We start from the raw sequence: 27,471 nt of genomic DNA on the forward strand, positions 1-27,471 counted from the left end.
AAAGGAGGGGAATAACAAAAAGGTGTATGCCAGCCGAGTAAGTCACCCTCCCTTTCAAGGAGGTTTCCTAGAGCCCCCACATAGCAATTTTCTCTTTCACTTATATCACACCAGGCAGAACTATAACACATGATTGCATTCTTGACTACAGGGGAAGCAAGGAAATGGATTGTTGGATTCTAGCTCCTGAAGGTGAGATTCTTACTGTGGGAAACTATCACAATGTAGAGAGAACATTCCAAAGATTTGGGGAAGCCATGAATAACAAATGACCCCTACATATTTGAGCATCCCAGAAAGGGCCTTGAGCAGAGTATTGGTTTACTGTCTCAAGTTTACTTGGTCTGCATCTGAAATTTTTTTTGAAGTTACAGTGTTCATTACTTTCACTTAGTAAATTGATTTGGCTACTTTATAGAGTTTTTGTGAAGATTAGAGTCAGGGTTTGTAAAGTGCCAAGCATAATACCTAGTACCTAGTAGGCAGACTGTTAATACCTGCTGTTATCATTAAAACACAGAAATAAACTTGCTTCTGAATGGCCATAAGTATATAGCCTCTACCTGCCTTAGACTTTGAACCCCTCTAATTTTATGGAGATCTTGGAGGAATAAACTGAGGATCTTTGTTGCATCTGTGGCATGCTGTAAAAACCCCATAGTCAACTTCTAGCTTGCTCTTCTTACTTCTTGCTCTCTAGTTGGACAAAATAGACTCTAGAGACTGCATAAAGCTTCAGAAGGTTGTTCTGAGTAACTAGAAGGAGGCTGAGAATGATTCAGAAGCAACCTCTAAGGAGACTGGTTTCAGAAATTACCAGCCTCCATTTTAGGTCTTTTGCATCACTGTTTCCATGAAGATATTCAGCTACTTCTCTGCTTTCATAACAGTGCACCAAATATAAATTTGACTTCATGTCCATTGTCAAAGTTAATATTGGGCCCAAGTCCAATACCATCATCATGGAACTTCTGGAATACAAAAATACAAAAAAGTAATTGCTGCCATTCCATTATTAAAATATTTAGTAATCCAGATCTTTAAAGTATGACCTTAAAGGGCAAGAATAATTTCTTTGTGCTGTTGGCTGCTAGATGACTTCAGCAGCCATCATTCTGCACATTCTGCTTATTTTCAACTGGTACATTTAATATCACTCATCTTTCTATGTATGCTAGGATAGAATTTAGGAAAAAGTATATCAGTAACAATTTTTTTTTTAAAGATTTTATTTATTTATTTGACAGAGACACAGTGAGAGAGGGAACACAAGCAGGGGGAGTGGGAAAGGGAGAAGCAGGCTTCCCACGGAGCAGGGAGCCTGATGCGGGGCTCGATCCTAGGGCTCTGGGATCATGACCTGAGCCGAAGGCAGACGCTCAACGACTGAGCCACCCAGGCGCCCCTATCAGTAACAATTTTTAAGAAGAAATTTTTATCTAGAACTCATAGTTTTCAGCTAATCTTAAAAATCTTTAATCTTCGTGCGCCTGGGTGGCTCAGTTGATTAAGCAACTGCCTTTGGCTCAGGTCATGATCCCGGAGTCCCAGGATCGAGTCCCACATCGGGCTCCCTGCTCAGCGGGGAGCCTGCTTCTCCCTCTGACCCTCGCCCCTCTCATGCTGTTTCTCACACTCTCTCTCTCTCTCAAATAAATAAGTAAATAAAATCTTTAAAAAAAACTTTAGTCTTCAACTACTGAAAGGTTAACAGAAATCATTTAGACAACATTTGTTTGTGTAAATTTTTAGTCTACATGGCAGTGTTGTCCAGTAGAACTCTGCAATGAAGTAAATGTTTTATATCTGAATATGTGGCTACTGTGTACTTGAAATATGGCTAGAGTAGCTAAGGAACTGAATTTTTAATTTTACACAATTTTAATTAAATGCAAATAACCATATGGAGCTAGTAATTGCCAAATTGGACAGCACAAATCTACAGACACAAAACCATAAGGAATTTTCTTATATTTTTAAAAATGAATTGAAATTTAATGAAAACAAAGTCTGAGGAATATTAATTTTCCTTACCATATTATTCCTTTCATATTCTCTTTTAAATCTACTTATTGAGGTATAATTTACGTATGTCAAATGCATTTTTAAAAATCTCCAGTTCAGTTTAATTCTGCAAAAAGTGAGAGAGGACGTCATGGGAATACTGATGGGAATAATAATATAAGTATAATCTCAGTATCGTGTCAGAAAAGCTGTGTTATGCCTCAAGTGAAGTATTGAAACCTTACCTTGCCTTACCCTCCCCCATTTGTAATATAATCATTTTAATATATTCCTCTGCATTTAGAACCACAACAGGCCATGTTATAATTTTTGCTTTTGCTTCAGCCATCAAACATAATTTAGAGAACTCAAGAGGAGAAGGAAAGTATATTGTATTTACACACATTTTTGCTTAACGGTACTTTTCCTTCCTGATATTCCATGGTTTCTTTTTTATTGTTTCTGTTTAGATAACTTCCTTTAGCAATTCTTTTAGGGTAGGTCTGCTAGTGACAAATTTTCTTAATTCTCCATCTAAGAGTCTCACTTCATTCCTAAATATGCATTCCTTCTTTCCTTTATTCCCTAAATATTTTCACTGGGTATAGGATTTTGGGTTGACAGTTCTTTTCTTTCAGCACCTAAAAAATATTATGCCACTCCCTTCCAACCTGCATGGTTTCCAATAATAAATCTGTTATTTTAATTGCTTTTCCCATATGGATGAAGTTGTGTTTTTCTCTGGCTGGTTTCAAGGGTTTTTTTGTCTTCGGTTTTCAGAAGTTTAGTTAGGATATGTATTTCTTTGGGTTACCCTATATAGGGTTTACTCAGCTTCTTGAATCTGTACGTTTATGTCTGCCAAATTTGGGGAGTTTTCAGCTATTATTTTTCTAGTACTTTTCAGCCTACCATCTTTATCCTCTCTTTCTGGAACTCAGATGACACAAATGTTAGATCTTTTGTTTTAGTTTCACAGGTCGGCTTCAATTGGCTGTTGGAATTCCAACATACAATACAAAGCACATAAGGAGATTTTTTTCATTCTATATTATACCTAGAAGCTTTGCAAGTGATGATTTAGATAATAATAAATCTTAGTGACAACATGATGTGGTTAATATTAAATATGATAGTTACCTATGCATTACATGATCTTTGGCTGTACAAATTGAGAAGGGCCAGAAATGACATGAGTAGGCAGCAATCCAGCGGCCTGGCAAGAAACCGAAGCCAAACCTGAATAGCAGATTTTACTGGATACCATGCTAGAAGTGCTACTTGGAGCTTCCCTGCTTTACACAGGAGTTTTACTATCATAAAACCATAAAAGATTTTGCAAAAGATTTCCCTCCACCTGTGCAAGCATTAGACAATGTGACAATGACAGAATTAAGTAGGAGTTCACATCAAATCATTGTTAAACAGAAAACATTTATTGGATTCCTATTATGCTGATATTTTTAAATTTCATTTTAAATACATATTAAAAATAAATGCAGCTGTATGCTTTAAAGGTGGAATTTTATAGTATTTGAATTATATCTCAAAACTTATTTAATAAGTATGCATGGTAGATTTACCATTAATAAGCAAAACTGATCTGTAGTATTTATGTCGTGTCAAGGTGCTTAAAAATGCTATACTGGTAAAAGATTCAATGGCAATCTTTTTTTTTTTCCCCTCTTTAGTGATGATGGAAGCCTCTGCGGAGAACATTTTACAACAGGACTTTTGCCACGCTATTAAAGTGGGGGTAAAATATACCCAACAAATAATTCAGGGCATCCAGCAGTTGGTAAAAGAAATTGGTGTTACCAAGAGGACACCTCAGAAGTTATTTACCCCTTCACCAGAGATTGTGGAACACACTCATAAGTAAGAATATCTGTACAAAAGAAAATTTGAAGTTACCAGATTTAATTTCCTCTCAGAAAAAAACTTCCCATGGAAGCACAGTCCATGCATTACTTCCTATATGGCACTTTTCTATTTTAAAATTGAGGGCCATAAATACCAATCTAATGCTTTAAAAAGGATAAACCCAGTTCCCACTTCAAGGGCCTAAGTTTGAATCTCAAATGAAAGGGGGAAGGAGTTTATTGGTTAAGATTCAGATAATCTGCATATCTCTCTGTGTCAAGGAAAAAAGAACAAATCATAAGATATTTGAATATCTAAGGAAACTGTTGAGGTTCTTGGAAAGAAATCAAGTATAACCACCTCTGTGTGCCCAGTGCTTAAAATAGTGCCAGCACATAAGCAGGCACTCAGTAAGTATGAATGAAATTACCAGAAAAGTATTTCATTTTATTTCAAATAAATTGAAAAAGTTAATATTTCCCTTAGTATCAGTCTTGCAGCCATCAGAGACTAAAGAGATGTAAACTATCCCCAACAAAACAGTTGCCTGCAATAACCGCCGAAGTGGATAGACTAGAAAAAAGCAAGAAGTTAAAGAGTGGGGAGAGAAAGTTTGTGTGTAAGAAAAATCTAAGGTGAAATAAATTGAACAATTAAGAAGAGAGGGCAGGGCGCCTAGGTGGCTCAGTCGTTAAGCGTCTGCCTTCGGCTCAGGTCACTGTCCCAGGGTCCTGGGATTGAGCCCCACATCAGGCTCCCTGCTCGGCGGGAAGCCTGCTTCTCCCTCTCCCCCTGCTTATGTTCCTGCTCTCACTGTGTCTCTGTCAAATAAATAAAATCTTAAAAAAAAAAAAAGAGAGGGCATAGTACCATGTGTGAGTAATTTCCCTGACAGATGGAGAGAAAGAAATTTGGTATACTATATTATAAATAGTAAACTGATTAGCTGTGTTAACAATAAACACATTTTTAAAATTCTTTATAAAATGCTTATTAAATATTTTAGCTTACTATTAAATATTGCAATTTTATAATAGTATTGTTATACTATTAATAAGATTGTTATGCTGACATTTATTTTGTGCTTAAAATAGACTCGCCATGGGAAGACTCTATGCAGTTTTTACCGATTATGAACATGATAAAGTAGGTATACCTGAATTTTGTCTTATATAATTGTTCTGGCAATTCTTTTTTGTCATAATTCACATAATCTTATTTATGAATTTTTATTAAAAATCTCTAAACAGAAAGCTAAAGAGAAGCCTAGTTATTTGCTTCTCCATTCTCCTTGATTAATGCAAGTTTTAGGGTAGTGTGTAAATATATTTGAATGAATTAAACAGGTAATATTTCTTGTAAATCATTATCTAGCTCTGATCTTTTAAAGAATATTACCAGTAGAGAAATCTGAGTACTATTACAATGTGTTATTTGTATAATAATGTAAAAATAGAAATGTTAAATATGGCCATGGATACTGAACCTCACCTCAGCTCACATCTCTTTTAGATTTCCAGAGATGAAGCTGTTAACAAGATAAGATTAGATACAGAGGAACAACTAAAAGGTAAACTTTGCTTTTTTAATTTAAATAAATATTTAAAGGGAAAAATGGATTTTTTTAAATTTCAGTTGTAAGACCTTAGAGAATCAGTTATTTTCCTTGTTCCTTAGTTTTATCTTTGGTAAACTCGCAATAATGATGCATCCCAAGGTTACTGTTAAATTAACTTCTGTGAGGGACGCCAGGGTGGCTCAGTCAGTTAAGTATCCGACTTTTGATTTTAGCTCAAGTCATGATCTCAGAATCATAAGGTCAAGCTTCACGTGGGGCTCAGCGCCAAGTCTGCTTGAGATTCTCTCCCTCTTCCCCCCACCCCCTTGCTCATACACATGCATGTTTGCTCTTTATCTCTCTCTCTCTAAAATAAATAAATAAATAAAATCTTTAACTTCTGTGCATGTAGTCAGCACTGCACCTGAGAGTAGGCACCAGTAAATGTTGAATGTGAAGTAGTCCCAATCTTTTTTGGATCAAGTTCTTATACTCTATGATGGAAAATTTGTATCATGTCATTTGAAAATCTGAAAAATAACTTTAAAATTCTTGAGTTCTTAATCTGTGAAACTGTAATACTGATAATATCTGGTTTATGGTGAGTAAATAGGTAAGTCATCTGAATTTGTGCCTGCCACATACCAAGTATTCAAAAAATGTTAACTGATGCTGTTATTAATATGTGGAATTGTAAAATTTAGATTTTAGAGAATTTAGCTCTCTAGAAATTATATTTAATTAAACAAATGCTTAAGAGAACAGTGCTTAAGACTTGGCATGAATCAGTTGATAAAGTAGCTTAACATTTAAAAACATAAGCCTAGGCAGGCAGACAGACATGTATTCAGATCACAGCTGTATCTGTCAACTGCCTGTGTGATCTCAGGCAATTTACTTTGTTAAGCCTGTATTTTCTTCTTTAGAATGGTGGTAAGAATAGAATATACCTCATGAGTTGTTACAAAGATTAAAGGCACTTAAAAAAACATGTATAGTACATGGGTCCTGAAAGAATTTGATAAATGTTAACTAAAAAGGCAGCCAGTAGGGATTTGTAACGTATAAAGCAAATTATTTCTCTATTTTCAGACTAAGAGAAAAGTTCCTAAGGTAAAACGTTGAAGGTGATTACTCTTAAACTTAAAAGTGTCACTTAGACCTTGTCATAAAATGGCTGGATTTGTTAGTAACATAATACAATAGAAAGCTAATTACAAAGCACTGTTGTTCTGGTAGAAAGCAAATTAAGTTCTCAATAACAATATGTTTGAGGTATAATAATACTTGTGTCTCTCCTACTTGAGAATATTTGATTTATCTACTTTGTTTGCTTGAGGACTAAATAGTTCAGTATCAACTCCCTTGGTTTACTCCCATAACTGATTTGATACAATGAATTGAAGAGAAATCTTATCTTCCAAAAAGAGAAAACTTTTGGTTTGTCTTTCTTTCTATAGAAAAATTTCCAGAGGCTGATGCATATGAAATAATAGAATCCTTCAATGTTGTTGCAAAGGAGGTTTTTAGAAGTATTATTTTGAATGAATACAAAAGGTAAATATACCCTTTTTTGATGGAATTGAAGTATGTGCCTCTGTAAGTTGTGTTGAAAGTGGCAACTTGCACAAAGCAAGGAACTGTTTTTTTTTTTCAAGTGAACATTAAAGAATTATGATATTTCATAAATGGGTGTTGAAGAGTGTGTGGATGTGTCTGACTGTTTCTCTATGGGACTTATGTGTAGAGCAGTGCTTCACAACCCTGAATACACGTCAGAATTGCCTGTAGAACTTCTTTAACAGTACAAGTGTATGGGTCACAACTTGAGATTCTGATTCAGTGGGATTTAGGGTGGGGATCGGGTACCTGTATTATTTTTAAAGTTCTTAAAGTTCCACAGGTGATATGATACACAATTGGGATTGAGAAGTTCCTGGTAGGAATAAGAGATAATAGGTGATATTTCTGATTTTGAACGCTGCTTTACATATTTCTTTATTACTATAGGTGCGATGGTCGAGATTTGACTTCACTTAGGAATATAAATTGTGAGGTAGATATGTTTAAAACTCTTCATGGATCAGCATTATTTCAGAGGGGACAAACACAGGTAACACATGTAAAATGCTGTAATTATTTGCTGATTCTGGGTTGCTTAATTAGATCTAATAGAAGTACATTATGTAGACACTAGATTTTTATCATATGGAATTTGTTAATACCTGATTTTTTAAAAATATTTTTAACAGCTTTTTTGAGGTATAATTGCCATCCAAGAAACTACACATATTTACAGTGTATGTTTAATAGATTTCACGTGTATACAACTGGGGTAATGAACATACTGATCACCCCCAAAAATTTCCTCCTGCCTCTCTATAATCCCTTCTTCCTGCTCCCCTCCCATTCCTTAGACAACTGTTGATCTGCTTTTGTCACTGTATATCGGTTTGCATTTTCTAGAATTTTTATCGTATCTCTTGATGCACAAAATTTAGTTTATGGCATATCGTCTATTTTTGGTCTATTCAGGGCCCTCATTTGTTTTCTCTATTTAGCCTATACCTCAGTCCTATTCTTTTCCCTTACATTAGCACCTATTCTCTTGTATTTAACATACATGTGTATCCATTGTTTTGTGTATGGTATTTGCTTTATACCTCTTCCTTTTTCTTATATTAATTACTACCTTAATTTTGACAATCAAATTGGGACCAAGTGGTATTCCTTGCTTTCATTTGTATTTCCCTATTGAGGCTGAGGATCCCTTTATATCATAGCCAGTCAACATGGTCACTGCATAAATCATACCCTGGGGGCCTGCACACCCTCCAGAACTCTCTTGTCACATGGATAGTGTCCCTGAACTTGAGCAATATGGTGGCCCTGGTTCAGGTTTGCTCTTTTGTGAATTATCTGGTTGTATCCTTTTTTCTTCCTGTTTTTAAGTGATTTTTTTATGTGTTTTAAACATTAATCCTTTCCAGTAACCAGAATTTGAATATATTATCTCCCTCTTTATTGTAAGCCTTTTAACTTTGCTTGTGGTAGCCTACTCTTTGTCTAGAGTGAACCTGAAATCTTTAGTTTTGATGTTGTTAATGCTTCCCTTTTTTATTTTGTGATTTGTGTTTTTAAAGTCTTATTCAAGAAATCTTTCCTTACCCCCAAAGTCACAAAATTAGGCATCTAGTTTTTCTATTAACTTTCTAGTTGTAGCTGTTAGACCATTAATCTATCTTGGAGTTTACTCTTAGATTATGGTGTGAGATGGAAACCTCCAGAGTGAGCCAATTTTACAACACATTTACTAATAATTCATTTTTTCTGTTGACTTATAATGTCAATTTATATTCAAAGTTTATAAACACGTTTTTGAACTATATTGGCTTCCATCGTTCTGTGAATTTCCTGGGCCAGTGTCACACTGTTTTAGCTACTATGGTTTGCAGGTATGTTAATAGATGAGAAGCAAATCTTCCCTTTTTTATTCTCCCCTGCCCCTCAAAATTGTCTTAGCTCTTCTGGTACATTTGTTCCTTCATTTGAATTTTAGTATTATATTAAGTTCTGGGGAAAAAAAATCTTTCTTTAGATTGGTATTGCACTGAATTTATAAATTAACTTGAGAGAAATTTTATTTTTACAGTTTAAGTCACAGTGATTTCAATAAACAGTATCACTCTTGATTCAGGTTTTCTTTTATGCCTTTTAATAAATTTTTAAAAATAACTCCATTAAGATATCCTGCATACTTCTGTTAGCTCTTCTGACAATCTCAGCCTTTTAAGAGTGTTTATTAGTTCATTAATGTTCAATTTAATTATTGATGTGATTGAATTTAGCCTGTCATTTTATTATATGTTGTTTGCCCCCCCCTTTTATTTTTCTATTTTGCTTTCTTTTTGGATTAACTGAATATTTTTTAAAATTCAATTTTAATATGTCTCTTTGTTTTTTAGCTATACCTTTGCATTATTTTTTTAGTGGTTACTATAGAGAATACAGTATATATCCTTAACTTTTCGTACTACTTCACACATTATGTTGTAGTTGTTTTATGAGTTACATCTACATATCATAAACTCCACAAGGCAGTGTTATAACTTGTATTTTAAATAATCATGTATTTTCAGAAATTAAGAGGGAAAAGATAGTCTTTTTATTGACTATGTATTTAAACGCTTTGTATTTCTTTCTGGAGATTCAAGTTTCCATCTAGTACTGTTTACTTCAATCTGATAAGACTTTCTTTACTATTGTCCTGTGGGCCTTCTGACAACAATTCTTGTATTTTATTTATCTGAAGATGTCTTTATTTTGCCTTTATGTACAAAGAATGTTTTTTGCAAGATTTAGATTCTGGGCTGATGCTTTTTTCTTTTAGCACTTAAAAGAATGTTCCACTCTTTTATTTTTTTTATTATTTTTTTCCAAATAAAAAGGATGCATTCAAATCATTGTTCCCTGTTTTCTATTTATTGTCTTCATCTGGGTGCTTTCCAGATTTTCTTTCTGTTTGGGTTTTCAACAATATAACTATGAAAAGTGTACTTCTCTTTGTATTTATCATACTAATAGTTTCCTGAGCTTGAACCTGTAAATTTGTGTCTTTCAACAAACTTTAGAGACTTCAGCTATAATTTCTTCAAATATTTTTTCTACCTTAATCTTTTATCTCTACTTATGGGATTGTAAGTATATATGTTAGTGCTTTGGAAATTGTCCCACAGGTCCCTGAGGATATATTTTCCCTACCTCACCCCACACCCCTTCTTCTTTGTTCGTTAGACTTGACAATTTCTGTTAATCCATCTCCATGTTCATTGACTCTTGTCATCTCCTTTCCATCATAAGATAATGTATCTTTAAGTTTTAGAATTTCCATTTGTTTTTCTTTGTATCTTTGAGCATAATTATAAGAGCTATTGAAAATCCTTGTCTGTTAATCCAACATCTGAATTAGCTCGGGGCAATCTACTCATTATTTTTTTTCTTGAGAATGGGTACCATTTCCTATTTTTCTGTAGGGTGTATCTTGGATGTTGTGAATGATGCATTGCTGAGTTTGGATTACATTATGTTCCTCCAAAGAAGATTGGATTTTTTTTAAGTAGGCAGTTTTATTGGCTGGACCTTTACTTTATTTTTTTAAATTTTATTTTATTTAAATTCAATTAATTAGCATATAGTATATTATGTTTCAGAGGTAGAGTTCAGTGATACATAGTTGCATATAACACCCAATGCTCATTACATCACATGCCCTCCTTACTGCCCATCACCCAGTTACCCATTCCCCCCACCTACTACCCCCATCCAGCAACCCTCAGTTTGTTTCCTATAGTTAAGAGTCTCTTACGGTTTGTCTCCCTCTCTGATCCCATCTTCTTTTATTTTTCCCTCCCTGGCTGGACCTTTATTGGGTCTCCCTTTATAGCCAGGTTTACAAACATACCTTCCTCTTCCTGTCCTCCCTCAGTACTTCTAATACAGTGCTTTACATATGTAGTCTATGATGTTAGACCTTTGGATTATTGAGATTTGCACATAACTCTCATATTTATAGAATGAATAAATGTTTACTGTATTAAGTAGCATGGCAAGCTTTGTATAGAATTCACTTATCCCATTTCTTTAATAGCTAATTGGGTTTTTGAAATAGTTTTAGTTTTCCTCTTCATTGTTAGTAAATTAAAGCCTGACAGGTTTTTTCTTATTATTGTAGGTGCTTTGCACTGTTACATTTGATTCATTAGAATCCAGTATGAAGTCAGACCAAATTATAACAGCCATAAAGTAAGTTATGTTTTTTGGTAAGTTTTAAAGTATGTTAGTATGTCCTAAAACATATGTTTGCTATGTTTTAAAGTAAGTTACGATATTCCAGTATATAATTGAAGCTCATACAATGTATTATTAATATTACTTTTTTAAACCAATTATCTCTGTACTTTATTTTTCTGTTTACATAATAGTGATTTTTAAGGTGTTTTTAATGTGGGTACATTCAGTTTCGTCTCTGTCTCTAGAACCATTCCTCAGGACAGATATGGGTAGGTTTTTCTGTTATAAACAAGAGAGCAAATACATAAGCAAGAGTCTCAGTTGCTAAAAAGAATCTGGAGGCTGTTAAGTAAAAAAAGCCTTACTTAAACCCAAGCCACATTGAAATTTATGTTCAGAAATACTTGTCTCTCTTCCTCTGTTCCTAAAGAGTCAGCAGTAAAATCTTGTTCATCAATTTCAGATGATGAGAATCTATGTTACAGTCCTCACCAGCACTACTGCATCAGCCACAGTTCTTTTCTTTGCTCAGTGCCTACCAGGGTTGCTTCCCTTTCTCTTGGTAAGGGTCTCAGAAGACCATAAGACTGCCTCCCTCTTCCTACTGCTCAACTGATGAGGATAACCCCCAGTATCTTCAGGATAGCATCACTAATTGTTTTTCACATATCTGATAAAATTGACAATGCAGCTGTGTGTATAGGCGAGATTGTTATTGTAATCATAATCCTTTTGGGGGGAGCTCTTAAACTTTGTATTTTAAATTCCCATCTGAGCCCAAACTTGGTTGCCCTGCCCTTCCTCACTTTGACTCCTTTCTCTTCTAAAAGGCAACACAGCTTCATAAGAAAGAGCACTGGCCTTGGCCAGGGTACCTCTTTATGTTCTAATCTTAGGTCTGTAACCTACGTAAATGAGAGGGCACATATCAGTCAGCCATGCTGGCCTTTGGTTTCCTCTTGTAAAATGCAGGCTCTGCACTAATGATCCACTTCCTTCTCTCTAGTCACCAAAATCTGTTATTCCTTTAGTCTTCTGTAGTCAGGTTTTTAGACTTCTCTTCCCAACACTGTGGTTTATGGTTATGCAGATTCAGCCCTACCTCAGGACTTTTTCAAGCCTTTGCACAGAGAGGTGCCTTTAGTAATTATACCCACCCAACGGGGACACTATTTTTGCTAAGACCCTGTATATGCCTCAATTAAAGATTAAGTCTGGTTTCCTGCTTCCAGGAATTGTATTTCTTCTCATCCTTATTTTCCCCATTGTTCTAGATACAGTCATAACATTTCCCATTTCTCATTTCAAACCCTGAAAAAAATCTTTGCCTGTCTGATCTCCTGGTTGCTCTCCCCCCTCCAAAGCATTTCAGTTACTGATCTTCATTTCACATACTAATGGGAGAAAGATCATAATTCTGAGATTTAACTAATATGTTTATAACATTTAAGAGTCTCTCAGTAGTTACTAATGCTTAAAAATAAATGTCTACTGTCTTAGTATACAAATAGAATATTTAAGTATTTCGGGGTGCCTGGGTGGCTCAGTCATTAAGCGTCGTGATCCCAGAATCCTGGGATCAAACCCCGCATTGGGCTCCCTGCTCAGAGGGAAGCCTGCTTCTCCCTCTCCCCCTACTTGTGTTCCCTCTCTCACTGTATCTCTCTCTGTCAAATAAATAAATAAAATCTTTAAAAATAAAAAAAGAATAAGTATTTCTATTTGAAGCAAAATTGTTTTCCTAAATCTTTGTAAAATTCATTCATAAAACCCCAGAAAAAAATACTGTCTCTGACATTCATCCTTCTAATTCTTCTGGTTTTCAATTTCAGACCAACTCTCTTTAATATGTAATTATTTTTTAAAATCCCCTTAAATTTTTAGTTGCTTATTGAACTTATTTTTTTGTATCTATATGATGTTTTTAATATTATGCTTTTTGTTTATAGTGGAATAAAAGATAAAAATTTCATGCTGCATTATGAGGTAAGATAAATTTTATCCCCAATATTTTATGAAAACTTTTCAGGATATAGCAAAGTTGAAAGAACTTTAGAGTGAATATCTATATGCCCACTGCCTAGGTTCTACTATTAACATTTTACTATGCTGGTTTTATATATCTGTTAAGGTGGATTTGGGCATGTTCTTTTATTGCATGCAGAAGGGAATTTAGAGAAATGTCATAGTTTTCAATCACTAACTTCATGTTCTAAATCAGACATAAAAGTTAAAGTATAGTAGACAATTTTATTTTAGTCAAGAAAAAGTTGTACCCATTCACTGGTATCAAAACAAAAGTGGGGCTTTTCAAATACCTCAAATGACAAATCACCTCTTCCCTTTAGTTCATTTAAATGTTCATATTTTTACTCAGTTGATTAGTAGTAAAAAAAACTCTGTGGTATTTAATATTAAACTACTATGTGAAACTACTGAGTTTGTGATTGACCTCATTTACAACTAAGTCCTAAGGCACTAGACACGACATATAGCACTTTAATTTTAGTATCTGGAGCATATACGCTGGGAGGCTAATGTAAAAGTAGCAAGTCACCTCACTGTTGAGTACCCATTGTTGGCTGCCCAGAATCCCAACATCTCAATTTTGTTGTGCATGCTATAATTAATAGAGAATATACAGAAACCTGGGGATTTTCACAGATTTTGAGTCCCTTATAAATATCCTGTTCTGCATATACTCAGATGCTGCAGAAGCCAGAAAGGAATTATAAATGAGTAAAGCATATCCTTTGTCATGAGCTGCACAGCACATGGATGGCAGTCTTTAAAAAGGGCAGCTGTGGGGGCACCTGGGTGGCTTAGTCGGTGTCTGCCTTTAGCTCAGGTCATGATCCCGGGGTTCTGGGATCAAGCCCTACATTGGGCGCCTTGCTCAGTGGGGAGCCTGCTTCTCCCTCTGCCTGCCACTACCCCTGCTTGTGCTTGTTTTCTTTCTCTCTGTGTCATATAAATAAATAAAATCTTTTTTTAAAAAAATTAAATAATAAAAAGGGCAGCTGTGAAAAATGTACCTGTAGCTGATTACTGGCAACAGAAGTAAAGGAGGGGGACAGTAAAAGGATATGAGCTGTTATTGCTACATCCTTTCATTTTTAAAATTTTTATTATAAAATAAAAATAAAACAGATACTGAAAATGTTATAAAACAAAGGATGGCGTAATGAGTTTTTATAAGGCAGAGACCCTTATAACCACCACCAAAATCAGAGAATAGAAATGTTCCCAGTCACCCCTGAAATCCCTCCATGCTTTTCATCCCAGTCTCAACACCCTTCTTTCCCTGAAAGTAACTACTCTCCTAAATTTTATAGTAATTACTTCCTTGCATTTCTAGTGTACATTCCCTAGACACTGTAATCTTGTCCATTTTTTAAAAATTTGATATTTCTGTAAATCTCTTTTAATCTATAGGTCTCCTCCAAAACGTTCTTTTCTTTTCAGTCTGTCTGTTGAAGTCCCAGAGCCATTTGACCTGCAGTCGGGGTGTTGAGTACACACTCATGGCGCAATCCAACAAATTTCTCTTTCTATCTCCTAAAAATTGACTGCAATCCTGAAAATTGACTGCTAGATCCAGAGGCTTGAAGATTCATGTACCATTACTCCTTTTTACAAATATTTTCTTAGAGAAACTGGAATTCCAAATTTTATGGGATATTTCCCAATATTTTAAATGACTGAACTAAGTCATATTCCTTTGAGACACTGTACTGGTCAAATAAAGTAGTTTGCAACCTCTGACTAAAAGAAAACACTTACTGGAGAAGATCTGTTTCCTCAATGTGCATTTCTTTTTAAATTTGTATATAATTTTCTTATAAATATATAATACTTCGTCATTGTTAATAATTTAAACATTATAGAAATTTATGTTGTGGATCCCCATAACCATCCACTTCCCACTCTGGTTCAAATACACATTAGAAATAGTTACTTTTAGTAATTTGATGTATATTCCAGCTATACAGACATTTTCTATGTATATAAATGAACTTTAAAAAAAATGGGATTCTACTCTTTTGTAACTTCTTTTATTATTTTGGTACTATATCTTAGATATCTTTCCATGTCAGCTGTTTATGTATCCTTTTTTGTTTGTTTTTAAGTTTCCTCCTTATGCCACTAATGAAATTGGCAAAGTCACTGGTGTGAATAGAAGAGAACTTGGGCATGGTGAGTACAAATCTATAACCTTTCTTGTATTCTTATGGGGACTTAGTAAATTTATGCTTATTATTTTCTGTTCTAATTTAGGTGCTCTTGCTGAGAAAGCTTTGCATCCTGTTATCCCCAAGGATTTTCCTTTCACAATAAGAGTAACATCTGAAGTCCTAGAGTCAAATGGTAGGATATTAAAATAAATTTTCCCCTAGTCAAAAGACCAGAACTCCTGTTATATTCTTAACTTTCCATAACTAATGTTACATTATTCTTATTACCACAGTGCCCGAGTCCATGACAAAAGAAAAATGTGTTTAGTTAATCATATACTATCTAAATCTCTGTTCTTAGCTAATAAGATGTTTTGAAAGCAATATAAAACAAATATTTCTCTTTATGTATCTTTTATAACAGATACAGTTGGGTTGTTTATTTTTAGAAACAAACCATCGAGCAAGGCCAGCTTCAAGAGAGAAAGGGCCAAAAGAGAGTGACACATTAGGCAGGGGACACCTGTCAAGTATCACAGATATAAGTAGACAGCACAGAGAGAGGCTGGACTAAAAGATCAAATTTAGTGACACCTAGGTGGCTCAGTCACTTAAGCGTCTGTCTTCGGCTCAAGTCATGATCCCAGGGTCCTGAGATCAGGTCCCGCATTGGGCTCCTTGCTCAGTGGGGAGCCTGCTTCTCCCTCTGCCTGCCACGCCCCCTGCTTGTGCTCTCGCTCTCTCAAATAAAATCTTTTAAAAATATATTTTAAAAGATCAAATTTAAATTTAAATTAAGTATCCAGGTCAAGGCAGGGTATGGCCATTAGAGACGGAAAGGTCACAGAGATGGTCACAGATACTTAAAAACAACAACAACAAAAAAATCCTCTGAATTTAAACTAGAGACTTTCTATTCTCTATAGGGTGTGACTAGGCTATAACTTAGGGTCCAGTGAGAGAGCCAGAGCCTGTATCTTTAACTACCTTCTGATTAAGCAACAAAAGAGGCATGGTGGTTTTTCTGGGAGGTTTCTTAGAATCTATAGCACTGCTGTCCAATAGAACTTTATGTGATGATGGAAGTTATCTCTATGCTATGCAGTTGAGGGACTGATTTTATTTCAATTAATTTAAATTTAGTAGCTACATTACCTAATGACTATCATACTGGACTGTATAGTCCTATAGTTGGTGGTTTAACAGAGCTTGCCTTAATTGCTTTTAAAAAGAATACTGAATATTTATAAGGAAATAACCAACAGTAATAGTTTTCTACATTTAAAAAAATCAGTATATTAAAAAGCAAGTATTTTTTGTTTCTATAGGATCATCTTCAATGGCATCTGCATGTGGTGGAAGTTTAGCGTTAATGGATGCAGGTAAAGTTATGTGTCAAAACTACTAATGCTTTATCTGTATTTGATTAGTAAAAAATATAAGATCTCTTTAAAATTGGATTTTGGTAAGACCTGGAGAAGTCAAATTACAGATTACCAAACCAGGCCAGAACAAGATAGTTATAAAGTACCGCTTCAACCATACAGGTAATTACTAGAATTCTTATCTTTGGCAAAAGGGAAAACACTAAAATTATTTACTTACCTTGGTAATCAGTGAGCTTTCTCACCTTCTAAAAGGTAAAGAGTTCTGCAGTTGATTCCATTCACCAACAAAGTTTGGACCAGCAGGCAGAAGTATTTAGGACCTGTAAAGGAAAGTAACCATGTAATCTTCCAATCAATTTGCAAGGCATGAGAAGAACAATACCACCCACAGAAGGATACACAGAATTTTAGGAAGAAAGACTGTAAGAGGTTCAGTATATCTCCGTTTGAAACACCAAAAGGGAACACCAATGATGCTGTTAAAGAAGAAAGAGAAAAGGAACCTAAAGATACTCAAGAGGCTACAAGGAGCTCCTTCTAAGTTCACACATTTATAGTACAGAAAAACAGAAAGACAGAAAGGGTACTGTAACCAAGGATAAGATAAAAGAATCATGTGAATATATAATAACACTGTCTAGAAAGATGAAAACTTAAGCCAAAGCAAAAAAACCCTAAAGGTGCTTTTCTAGTTGTGTTCAGTGCCAGAAAAACATAAGCTGATATTTAAGGTTGCTGGTAAAATACTTTTTCTGTTTTCACCTTCATGCATTCATTCACCCAATCTTTACTAGATGCCACCCCTCTTCCAAGCATTGACCTAAGCCCTTGGGACACAGTGATGAACAAAACACAGTCCGTGTCCTAGTGGAGCTTGCATTCAGTCAGTCTTACATTTTCATATTGGAAAACACAATATATTCTCAAAAAGGTGAACTGAAAGAGTAAAAAGAGATCATAAGAGAGTCTTTAACTGCTTTAAATGAATTCAGATCTTTTGGTCTAGACAAAAACCCAACCTAAGTAAAGATGAGAACTTCAGGATGAGATAACTGACCAGTGTTGGCAGTATTTGAAAAATCAGAAACTAGTACACTAAGGACACAAAAAGTTCTTAATTTTGAAAGAAAGTAAGGCATTTTCTGTAAAGCATAACCTAGTGAACTTGACAGTGACCCTTGATAAAACTCTTAGATTATAAAAAAAAAAAAAAAAGATTTATAAGCATTTTTAGGAAGGTCTCTTCTCTGTGAAGAGAAGGGACCAGAAGGGACTCATTTGAAATAAATCCTGTCGTAAAATAATGTTCCACTTTGGAAAACATTAGCAGATTTGGAGCTGGGAGGGGGGTTGCTGCCTATACCGTATATCTAGAGTCAGTTTGGCAGCTCATGATTTTTCTGTAAATGATACAGAAATTGAGATGGATGATAGGTGCACCTTCATAACTGGTTGAAGCATGAGTAGAGGAAACAAGCGAATCTGATCAGTAGGATGGTTTGGTCAAGTGGAATGCTTGAGGAATTTTCCTTCTAAATCCTGTCAATGGTTTTATTATTGAATTGACTTAGAACACTGGCCCACTGATAAAAAGGATACTGCTAAAAAAGAATGGGTGACTGATATGTTAAATGACAATTTTGATCTCTAAAAAAAATGTTAACAGGATAAAAAATAAGAAGCCAAATAGAAAAAAATTGAATTTGACAAGAATGACTGTCAAGTCCTGTGGGAAAAGCCAACAAAATGTGTGCAATTCAACTCAGACACATGAGTGCTTATCATTCCTCACATCAGGCGCTTGCTTCAGGGATACAAATGGTACCCATTTTCTAAAAGGTTTACAGGTGCGAAAAACATACTAATAGATCAAGAAGATAAATTCAGGTAGGTAACACAAATATGTACAATATGTATGAAGAATTAGGTTGAAGGCAATTAGCTTCATAGAGATAGCTACATTTCATCTGGTTCTAAAGGTTAAGTAGTTGATCTGTCATTAGGAGCAGGGCCCATATTTCATGTGAAAGGAACAACATGGGCAAAGTTTTGAAGCAGTATGGTATGTTTCTGAAATGTATTTGAAAAAACTAAGTAATAAATTGGCACCAGATTTTAAAGGTCATTGTTATGTTAAGGATTTTGAACTTAAAGCTAATATTTCACAACCCAGTATTCTATGAGTACTGTTCCTGCTGGATGTTGATTATTGTATACCATGAAAAAAAATCATTCTATTATAAAGTACATTTGAGCAGGATTAAGCAGGTTTATTTAATATGAGTTAAATAAACTTTAATATGCTAATGTGAATTCTGAATCTCTAGGATATGCACTATTTCCCAAATTTTTTTTTTTTAAAGATTTTATTTATTTGGGAGAGAGAGACACAGCGAGAGAGGGAACACAAGCAGGGGGAGCGGGAGAGGGAGAAGCAGGCTTCCAGCAGAGCAGGGAGCCCGATGCGGGGCTCGATCCCAGGACCCTGGGATCATGACCTGAGCCGAAGGGAGACGCTTAACAACTGAGCCACCCAGGCGCCCTTCCCAAATGTTTTTGACCAAAGAACATGTATAAAATTTCCTGATAGCATGGGGCGCCTGGGTGGCTCAGTCGTTAAGCATCTGCCTTCGGCTCAGGTCGTGGTCCCAGGGTCCTGGGATCGGGCCCCGCATCGGGCTCCCTGCTTGACGGGGAGCCTGCTTCTCCCTCTCCCACTCCCTCTGCTTGTGTTCCCTCTGTCGCTGTGTCTCTCTCTGTCAAATAAATAAAATCTTTAAGAATGAATGAATGAATGAATAAATAAATAAATAAATAAATGGAATTTCCTGAAAGCAGATAATGGGGAACTCAGGAGAATTTTATGTAGAGGAATAGTGTGATTTGAATCTGATTTTTCTTTTTGGTAATTTTTTCAGCTTAGGTGATAGACCTAGAGGATGAAGTGGGAGAGAATGGAAACTGAGGGGAGAGACTAAAATTGGGGAAACCAGACAGGGAGAATGTTGTCAGAGCAAGAAATAATGCAGACTTGGACTAAAGGAGCAGCAATGGATGTTTCAGTATTTAGGGGAAAGGACAACTTTATAAAAAAATTTAAAGGACAAACTATCAGATCTTTGTGACTTCATATAGGAAATGAGGAAAGAACTGTTGATTCTGGCATGAGTGTCTTAGTTGCATTCAACCAAGATAAGAAAGGCAAGACAGAAAGGATTTATTGGGTGTGATCATTTTGAATATATGTACATACATATAAGGTGCTTTGGGGACATTTAACTGGAAATGTCCAATAGGCAAATTGGCTATACAGATCTAGGGCTTATTAGAAAAGAGAAACAGGCAGGAGAGAGAGATTTTTAGGTCATCAATATTATAGGTTATGGTTAAAAACCATGAGCATAAGTGAGATTGCTTAAAGAATATGAAATGAGATCCCCGCCACACTCCTTTGTAACAGATGAGTTCCAAGTGATAAAACCTTAGATGTTTTGTAAAAAAATGAAACACAGAAGATTTTATCAAAATATTAGGAAAAACCTTTTTTTTTTTTTGCAATATCCAGGAACCATGATTGCATATAACTTTTAAAATTCTGTACAGGAAAATAAATCACAATAAACAAAGTCAATTGACTAGGAAATAATATATTTCCTTTAATATATTTGTATTTAACAAAGATGTACTGTCCATATTGAAAGAGCTTTTATAAATCATTAAGAAAAAGACTAGCAAACAAGTAGGGAAATGGTTGAAGGCCATGAACAGGCAATTCAAAGAAAAAGAAATATAAGGGGTGCCTGGGTAGCTCAGTTGGTTGTGTCCAACTCTTGATCTCAGCTTGGGTCTAAATCTCAGGGTTGTGAGTTCAAGACCCACATTGGGCTCCACACTGGGCATGGAGCCTAAATAAATAAATAAATAAAATAAACAGTATGTAAACATTTTAAAAAAAAGTTTAATCTCACTTATAAAAAATCAAATTAAAAACAATAAGCTACCATTTTTACCCTTTATGTAACAAAGGTCAAAAGGTTTGACAGGAATTAACAAGGAAGTAGAACAGCAGGCACCCTCAAATACTGCTGGTAAAAATATAAAATGCTACACTCTGGAAGGTAGTTTGACGGATTTATAATAAATGTAAACCCACACACTCTTTGACTCAGTAATCCCACTTCTATTATGTGGCTTATAAATCCATTCAGGGAGTACTAAGCAGCCATTCAAAAGAATAAGGTGGGAACTTTGTGTGGCATTATGTGTCAATATCCAAGGTATGTTATTAAGTGAAAAAACGCAAGGTGCAGAATAGTGAGTGCACTCACTATGCTTCCGTAAGTAAAGAAAATAAAAGATTACACTTCGATTCATATTTGGGCACAAATTTTCTGGGAGGACACACACACAAAAAAACCTACTGATGGTTTTCATGGAAAGGTGAGCTGAGGGCTTTAGGCTGAAAGGATTTACCAATAACATGGTTACTTTTCCAAAAAAAGAAGATAAATATACCAAAAGTAAAAAGACAAATGGATTCCATTAAGAGTTAAGTTTGCTATTTTTATAGAGGTTTTTGTGAGAACAGTGATTACCTGTTTAGAATTGTTTTAAGGGGCTTTTATCATGTGCTTAAGAAGAAATGAGGTAGGTAGAAGACCTTTCCAGCTTAGTTCTGATGATGTCAAATTTAAAACACCACTTACTTACATTAAAATAAATATCAACAGAATGATAAATATGTGTTAGGCTGATGTACACATTATGTACAAGCTCTTTTTCTCAATTACAGGTGTTCCAATTTCATCTGCTATCGCAGGTGTGGCAATTGGATTGGTCACCAAAAACAGTCCTGACAAGGGTGAAATAGAAGATTATCGTTTGCTGACAGATATTCTGGTAAGTATATCCATGTTTTCAAATATTCTGTGGTGAAGATGATGATGCACATTTTATAAGCATTGGATGCTTAGAATAACAGTTGAGAAATAGTGGTCCTTGTTCTTACTTTCCTCCTCTGCATATTAGCCTTGGATTTTATAGGATGTGAGTTAAAATATATATATGACAGTATAAATATCCATAATGGCTTACTTTAGGGTGATCATAAATGAATCCCTGTGCATTTATGGGGGGGGGGGCAACATGACCTTAAAGTGATTTTCTAATGAAACATTTCTAACTTAAAAAGCCACAAATTAGGGGCGCCTGGGTGGCTCAGTTGGTTAAGCGACTGCCTTCAGCTCAGGTCATGATCCTGGAGTCCCGGGATCGAGTCCCACCATCGGGCTCCCTGCTCGGCAGGGAGTCTGCATCTCTCTCTGACCCTACCCCCTCTCATGTGCTCTCTCTCTCATTCTCTCTCTCTCAAATAAATAAATAAAATCTTTAAAAAAAAATAAAAATAAAAAAATAAACTATACTTCCTTTATTAAAAAAAAAAAAAAGCCACAAATTAGAAGCAGTAGTTAATGTAGAAGATACTTCTTTGTATTTAGTCTTAGAGGACATGGTTTACTGCCACAGCTGTTTTTTAAAATTCCTCTATAGTGACTGGGTGAATTTTTTGTTTAAAACTATATCATTTCTGGGGCGCCTGGGTGGCTCAGTCGTCAAGCGGCTGCCTTCAGCTCAGGTCATGATCCCAGGGTCCTGGGATTGAGCCCTGCATCAGGCTCCCTGCTTGGCGGGAAGCCTGCTTCTCCCTCCCCGACTCCCCCTGCTTGTGTTCCTGCCCTTGCTATCTCTCTCTCTCTCTCTCTCTGTTAAATAAATAAAATCTTAAAAAAAAAAAACTATCATTTCTTAAATTCCTCCAGGGAATTGAAGATTACAATGGTGACATGGATTTCAAAATAGCCGGCACCAATAAGGGAATAACTGCATTACAGGTATTTTAAAGCCTATTTTGTTTCACTTTTATAATATTTAAATGTCATGAATCAATATTTATATAATTTTTTGACTTTTCCACATTAGGCTGATATTAAATTACCTGGAATACCAATAAAAATTGTAATGGAGGCCATTCAACAAGCCTCAGGTAAGTTAAGCCAGTGTGCCTGATTCTCTTTCCATCATTGTTCATTTGTTCATGGCAACTATAATTCCCATTAGGCATATTAAAAATGGGCTTATTATAAAATACTGCTTTAGAAAATGAAACTTCATGTAAAAACCTTTATGAGAGACCAGAGAAAATTCAATTTTTACAAGTTAAGTCACTAAGATAAGATTTATGGAGAAAGGGGACTGTAAGAATTGTAAAGGTAATTAGGACATGAAGAGCTTTGATTACTAAGTTAAAGAATTTGGATTTTACTCTATAAAAACTAAGAATACTGCTTTATCTTATCACATTTATTTTATATACAGTTGACCTTTGAACAATGTGTGTTCAGACTGCATGGGTCCACTTATACATAGACTGTTTTTATTAAAGAGTTGGCAACAAAAGCGTTTATTTACAACAGCAAGTCATTTATTTACTACTGCCCATCCCACCAGACCAACTAAAGGCAGCTGGCACGGAGGTCATGCCCACTGCACTGAGTATCCTAAGAGGCCTGCTGAGGCAATTAGCAGCCCCTGGGGGTTGGGGGAGGGGCCATGACTGGGCAGGGCTGCAGATCACCCAGTGTACTGAGAAGGTGGTCCCATTGAGCATCCAGGGCTGGCCAGCAGAAGCCTGGGCTGAAGTGGAAAAACAAGCCCATTGGGCAGGGACAGCACTGCATAGGACGTCCCTGCACTAAGTCCTCTGTGCCTGTGGGATTGGGAGGGGACTCACTCCCCACCACAGCACCTTGGCCTCAGGGCCTCCTGGAGACCAGCATACTCACATGTAGCCACAGGTGCCAGTGTATGGCCATGGGCCAGTGGTACATGTCCAGGCAGATGAGGCAGCTATACTATGCCTCCACGCAACTGTTGCAGCCTGCAGGCCACCCAGGGGTTGCCACTGCTGAGCCTAAGCCACCAGGCTATGGAACTTTGCCATCCCAAGGCCAGCCCCCTATCCCATGCCTACACAAATGTTTTTCAATAAATATACATACAGTACTGTAAATATATCTTCTGTTCCTTATGGTTTTCTTAACATTTTCTTTTCTCTAGTTTACTTTATTGTAAGAATAAAGAGTATAATAGATACAACATACAAAATGTGTTACTTAACTGTTTTTTGTCACGGGTAAGGCTTCCAGTCAATAAGTAGGCTATTAGTAGTTAAGTTTTGGGGAATCAAAAGTTATACACGAATTTTTGATGCAGGGGTAGACATCCTTAATCTCTAGTTGTTCAAGGGTCAACTGTAGTATAATTTTTGTTTTTATCTCTTATAGTGGCAAAGAAGGAGATACTACAGATTATGAACAAAACTATTTCAAAATCTCGAGCATCTAGAAAAGAAAATGGACCTGTTGTAGGTAATGGACTAAAGTTATTATTTATTCTGTGATAAGGTAAACATTAATATATGAAAGTATATTATTATATTTAAATTTCCTTTAACTTCATACACAAAACAAAAATATTTTAACTATTTCTATAGTTAAAATATTTTAAATTTGGGGAGATATTTTTAGGCATTAGTACTTTCAGAAACTTTAGTCAAGTAACTATTTTTCTATTTCCCATGAAATATTTTTACATGTGTCTGACAAAAAAAATCTTGACTGATCAAGATGTGTTTTAGGTTCATATATGTATTTGAATTATTTACAATTTTGTCTGTACCGCATTTCAGAAACTATTCAGGTTCCATTATCAAAACGGGCAAAATTTGTGGGACCAGGTGGATATCATTTAAAAAAGCTTCAGGCTGAAACAGGTAAGAGTTGTATAAAGTTTGGGGGTTTTATTTTTTTTAGAGAGGGAGGGGGAAAGAGGAGAGGGGAGAGAGAATCTTAAACAGGCTTCATGTCCAGCATGGACCCCAACTTGAGGGCTCGATCTCACAACCCTGAGATCATGACCTGAGCTGAAATCAACAGTCAGACACTTAACCAACTGAGCCACCCAGGCACCCCAAGTTTGAGGGTTTTAATGGTAGGCTACATAAGTTGCCATTTCATCTCTTATTGTGTTCAAAAAATATGTTTGAGATATGCAAGAATAAGAGAAAAGAATACAACACTGACATGTTTTTACTGTAAGTGTTCTGTATGCCTCTTAATAAATCAACAGTCATTCTTACCTAGGATGACCTAGAATTCATCAATTCATCAATTGCTTTGTGACATTTTAAAATTGAACATTTAGAAAAATGTTTAGTTTTTCACTTTAGAGGACTTTGATGTCATTTTCTATTCTGCTATTTTTCACTTAGTCTTATTTAGACTCTTGAAAGAGTGTAGAAATAGTATGCAATCTTTGAGTTACCTAGTACTTACCAGCTTTGAGGTTATTGAAGGAAGGTGAGAAGCAGAGTTGTCTTAGCCAGCTCTTTAGATTGAAAAACTGACATGATTTTGTCCCACATCCATCTGTTCACCACTCTAGAGTAAGAGAAAGAAAAAAAGGTGAGGAAAAGGTTCTAGTATAGTTTCTACTTATAATTAAGAGAGCAAAACCAAACCTTCCAAAATTAGGACTTAAATATGCTTTCTCCTACCAAACTCTGAGCTCCAAGAACACAGAGACAGTGACTCACTGTTGTTTCCCCAGGGCCTAGTACAATGTCAGATACACAGCAGGTGTGCAATGTGTATTTCTTGGTGAATGAATCCCTTCATTCCTAAAGCAATGAATAAATATAACACAACCCTGCCCAGCTACTTACAGGTCAGTCCCCTGCTCTCACATCTACTTTCTGAAACTAGACTCCACTAGAGTGAGCAAATTAACTTTAATGTTAAATTATCTTTTTAAAAGGAGTAACTGTTAGTCAGGTGGATGAAGAAACATTTTCTGTATTTGCACCAACACCAAGTGCTATGCATGAAGCAAGAGACTTCATTACTGAAATCTGTAAAGATGATGTAAGTATAGATCTTATAATACTTTTTTCTACATTTTGTTGCTGTTTATTCATCTTATGGCTTATTTTGCACTTACAGCAAGAGCAGCAACTAGAATTTGGAGCAGTGTATACCGCCACAATAACTGAAATCAGGTAATATCAACTAATATGCCATGCTGGTTTTTGTAAGATTTATATTATAAGCACATGTTAACTTCACATTTGCATTATGTACTTTGTAAGGTATTTAGATTTTATGTCAATTACCTACCATAGAATCATTAATTATTTTTAAGGTATAATTTATTTTCTATACCAGTTTGTTGATTATCAATAACATGATTCTGTGATTATAATTATATTAATAGATTCATCTAAATAGTTTTCTTGAACCAAATATCCCACCATTTAAATTTTCCCAATAAACAGTAAAACAGGCCCAAAACAGACCTAGCAATATTTCCTTTTTCTTTCTTTTTTCTGATAGTTTGTTGGTTTGTTTTAAAGATAGTACTACTTAATGCCTAAGGAGCACATTTTTTTTATTTTATTATGTTATGTTAATCACTATACATTACATCATTAGTTTTTGATGTTCCATGACTCATTGTTTGTATATAACACCCAGTGCTCCATTCAATACGTGCCCTCACATTTTTTTAAATGTCAGTTTCAACCTCAAAGCATTTTTTGTCAGCTAAAAATTTGGGGGATGAGAAAATCCCCCCCCCTCTATTAAAGATTTTATTTATTTATTTATTTGAGAGAGAAGTAACAAGAGAAAGCCCAAGTGGGGAGGAGAGGGAGAACCAGGCTCCCTGCAAACAAGGAGCCCAATGCGGGGCTCAATCCCAGGACCCAGAGATTATGACCTGAGCCAAAGGCAGACGCTTAATGGACTGAGGCACCCAGGTGCCCTTGAAAATCCCCCTTTTAAGGAAAAAAATACATGTATGTATCGATATAGCCTGAGTGTTCAAAGCTATTTGAAATGAATAACAAAAGCCAATGGAATAATTTGTTTAATATCACAGGTGAAAAACTAAGAAATGGGATGGCTTATTTTAGTAGACTAGTGAAAAGATAAATTTTTAATGAAACATTTTATCCAACCCCCTTCCTTAAGTCATTATTTAATAGGCTGATGATTAATCTACACTACTTTAAAATATTTAATGTTGCTGTCCCTCTACTCCCCGCTTGTGCTCTCTCTTGGTATCTCTGTCACTTTCTCTCTAATAAAATCTTTTTTAAAAAAATAAAAAATATTTAATGTCATTTCAAAATGTTTGGAGAAATACTATGAAGCGAAATATATAAGAATATATAGTCTAAAAGCTTGTCACTACACAATTTTCCTTTATCTCTTCTCTGTCCTTTCATTCACAAGTATTTAAATACTGGGTGTAGGGGTGCCCGGGTGGCTCAGAAGATGCCTTCAGCTCAGATCGTGACCTGGGATCGAGGCCCAAGTTGGGCTCCCTGCTCTTCAGTGTAGTCTGCTTCTTCCTCTCCCTCCCCCTGCTCATGCTATCTCTCTCACTCTCAAATAAATAAAATCTTTTTTAAAAAATTTAAATACAGGGTGTATGTTCAGTTGAAAAAATAAGTATCTCTTTTAGATAATCGTTTTTACAATTTTGTGTGCGTGTTTACTTTGTTCTCCAATTAATACATAATCAGTTTGATTATCAGTAGATACACAGGTACTGTTTTAATCAGGCTTATTTC

At 35.4% G+C, this 27,471-nt stretch overlaps 1 protein-coding gene and 1 long non-coding RNA gene across 3 annotated transcripts in view; one reads left to right on the top strand and one right to left on the bottom strand.

Annotated features, from left to right (window-relative positions):
* Positions 1-27,471, bottom strand: part of LOC148163550 (uncharacterized) — a 178,127-nt gene that overhangs the window by 128,112 nt on the left and 22,544 nt on the right. For both annotated transcript variants that reach the window (XR_015768955.1, XR_015768954.1), the window contains exons 2-3: positions 25,172-25,276; positions 16,996-17,098 (exon numbers count right to left, since the gene is read on the bottom strand). This is a non-coding gene — a long non-coding RNA (uncharacterized LOC148163550). The remainder of the gene's footprint in view (positions 1-16,995; positions 17,099-25,171; positions 25,277-27,471) is intronic.
* Positions 1-27,471, top strand: part of PNPT1 (polyribonucleotide nucleotidyltransferase 1) — a 44,318-nt gene that overhangs the window by 12,815 nt on the left and 4,032 nt on the right. The window contains exons 9-25 of the mRNA XM_088026528.1: positions 3,696-3,882; positions 4,962-5,013; positions 5,380-5,437; positions 6,886-6,982; positions 7,436-7,538; positions 11,157-11,227; positions 13,165-13,201; positions 15,346-15,412; positions 15,494-15,583; positions 16,719-16,772; positions 21,571-21,677; positions 22,598-22,669; positions 22,758-22,821; positions 24,122-24,205; positions 24,526-24,609; positions 25,653-25,759; positions 25,838-25,893. Coding sequence (XP_087882654.1) covers positions 3,696-3,882; positions 4,962-5,013; positions 5,380-5,437; positions 6,886-6,982; positions 7,436-7,538; positions 11,157-11,227; positions 13,165-13,201; positions 15,346-15,412; positions 15,494-15,583; positions 16,719-16,772; positions 21,571-21,677; positions 22,598-22,669; positions 22,758-22,821; positions 24,122-24,205; positions 24,526-24,609; positions 25,653-25,759; positions 25,838-25,893 — 1,390 coding nt within the window. The remainder of the gene's footprint in view (positions 1-3,695; positions 3,883-4,961; positions 5,014-5,379; positions 5,438-6,885; positions 6,983-7,435; positions 7,539-11,156; positions 11,228-13,164; positions 13,202-15,345; positions 15,413-15,493; positions 15,584-16,718; positions 16,773-21,570; positions 21,678-22,597; positions 22,670-22,757; positions 22,822-24,121; positions 24,206-24,525; positions 24,610-25,652; positions 25,760-25,837; positions 25,894-27,471) is intronic.

Source organism: Eumetopias jubatus, unplaced genomic scaffold (assembly GCF_037043125.1).
Source record: "Eumetopias jubatus isolate StellerSeaLion01/CBP00866 unplaced genomic scaffold, mEumJub1_p1.0 scaffold_9, whole genome shotgun sequence".
NCBI classification, from domain to species: Eukaryota; Metazoa; Chordata; class Mammalia; order Carnivora; family Otariidae; genus Eumetopias; species Eumetopias jubatus.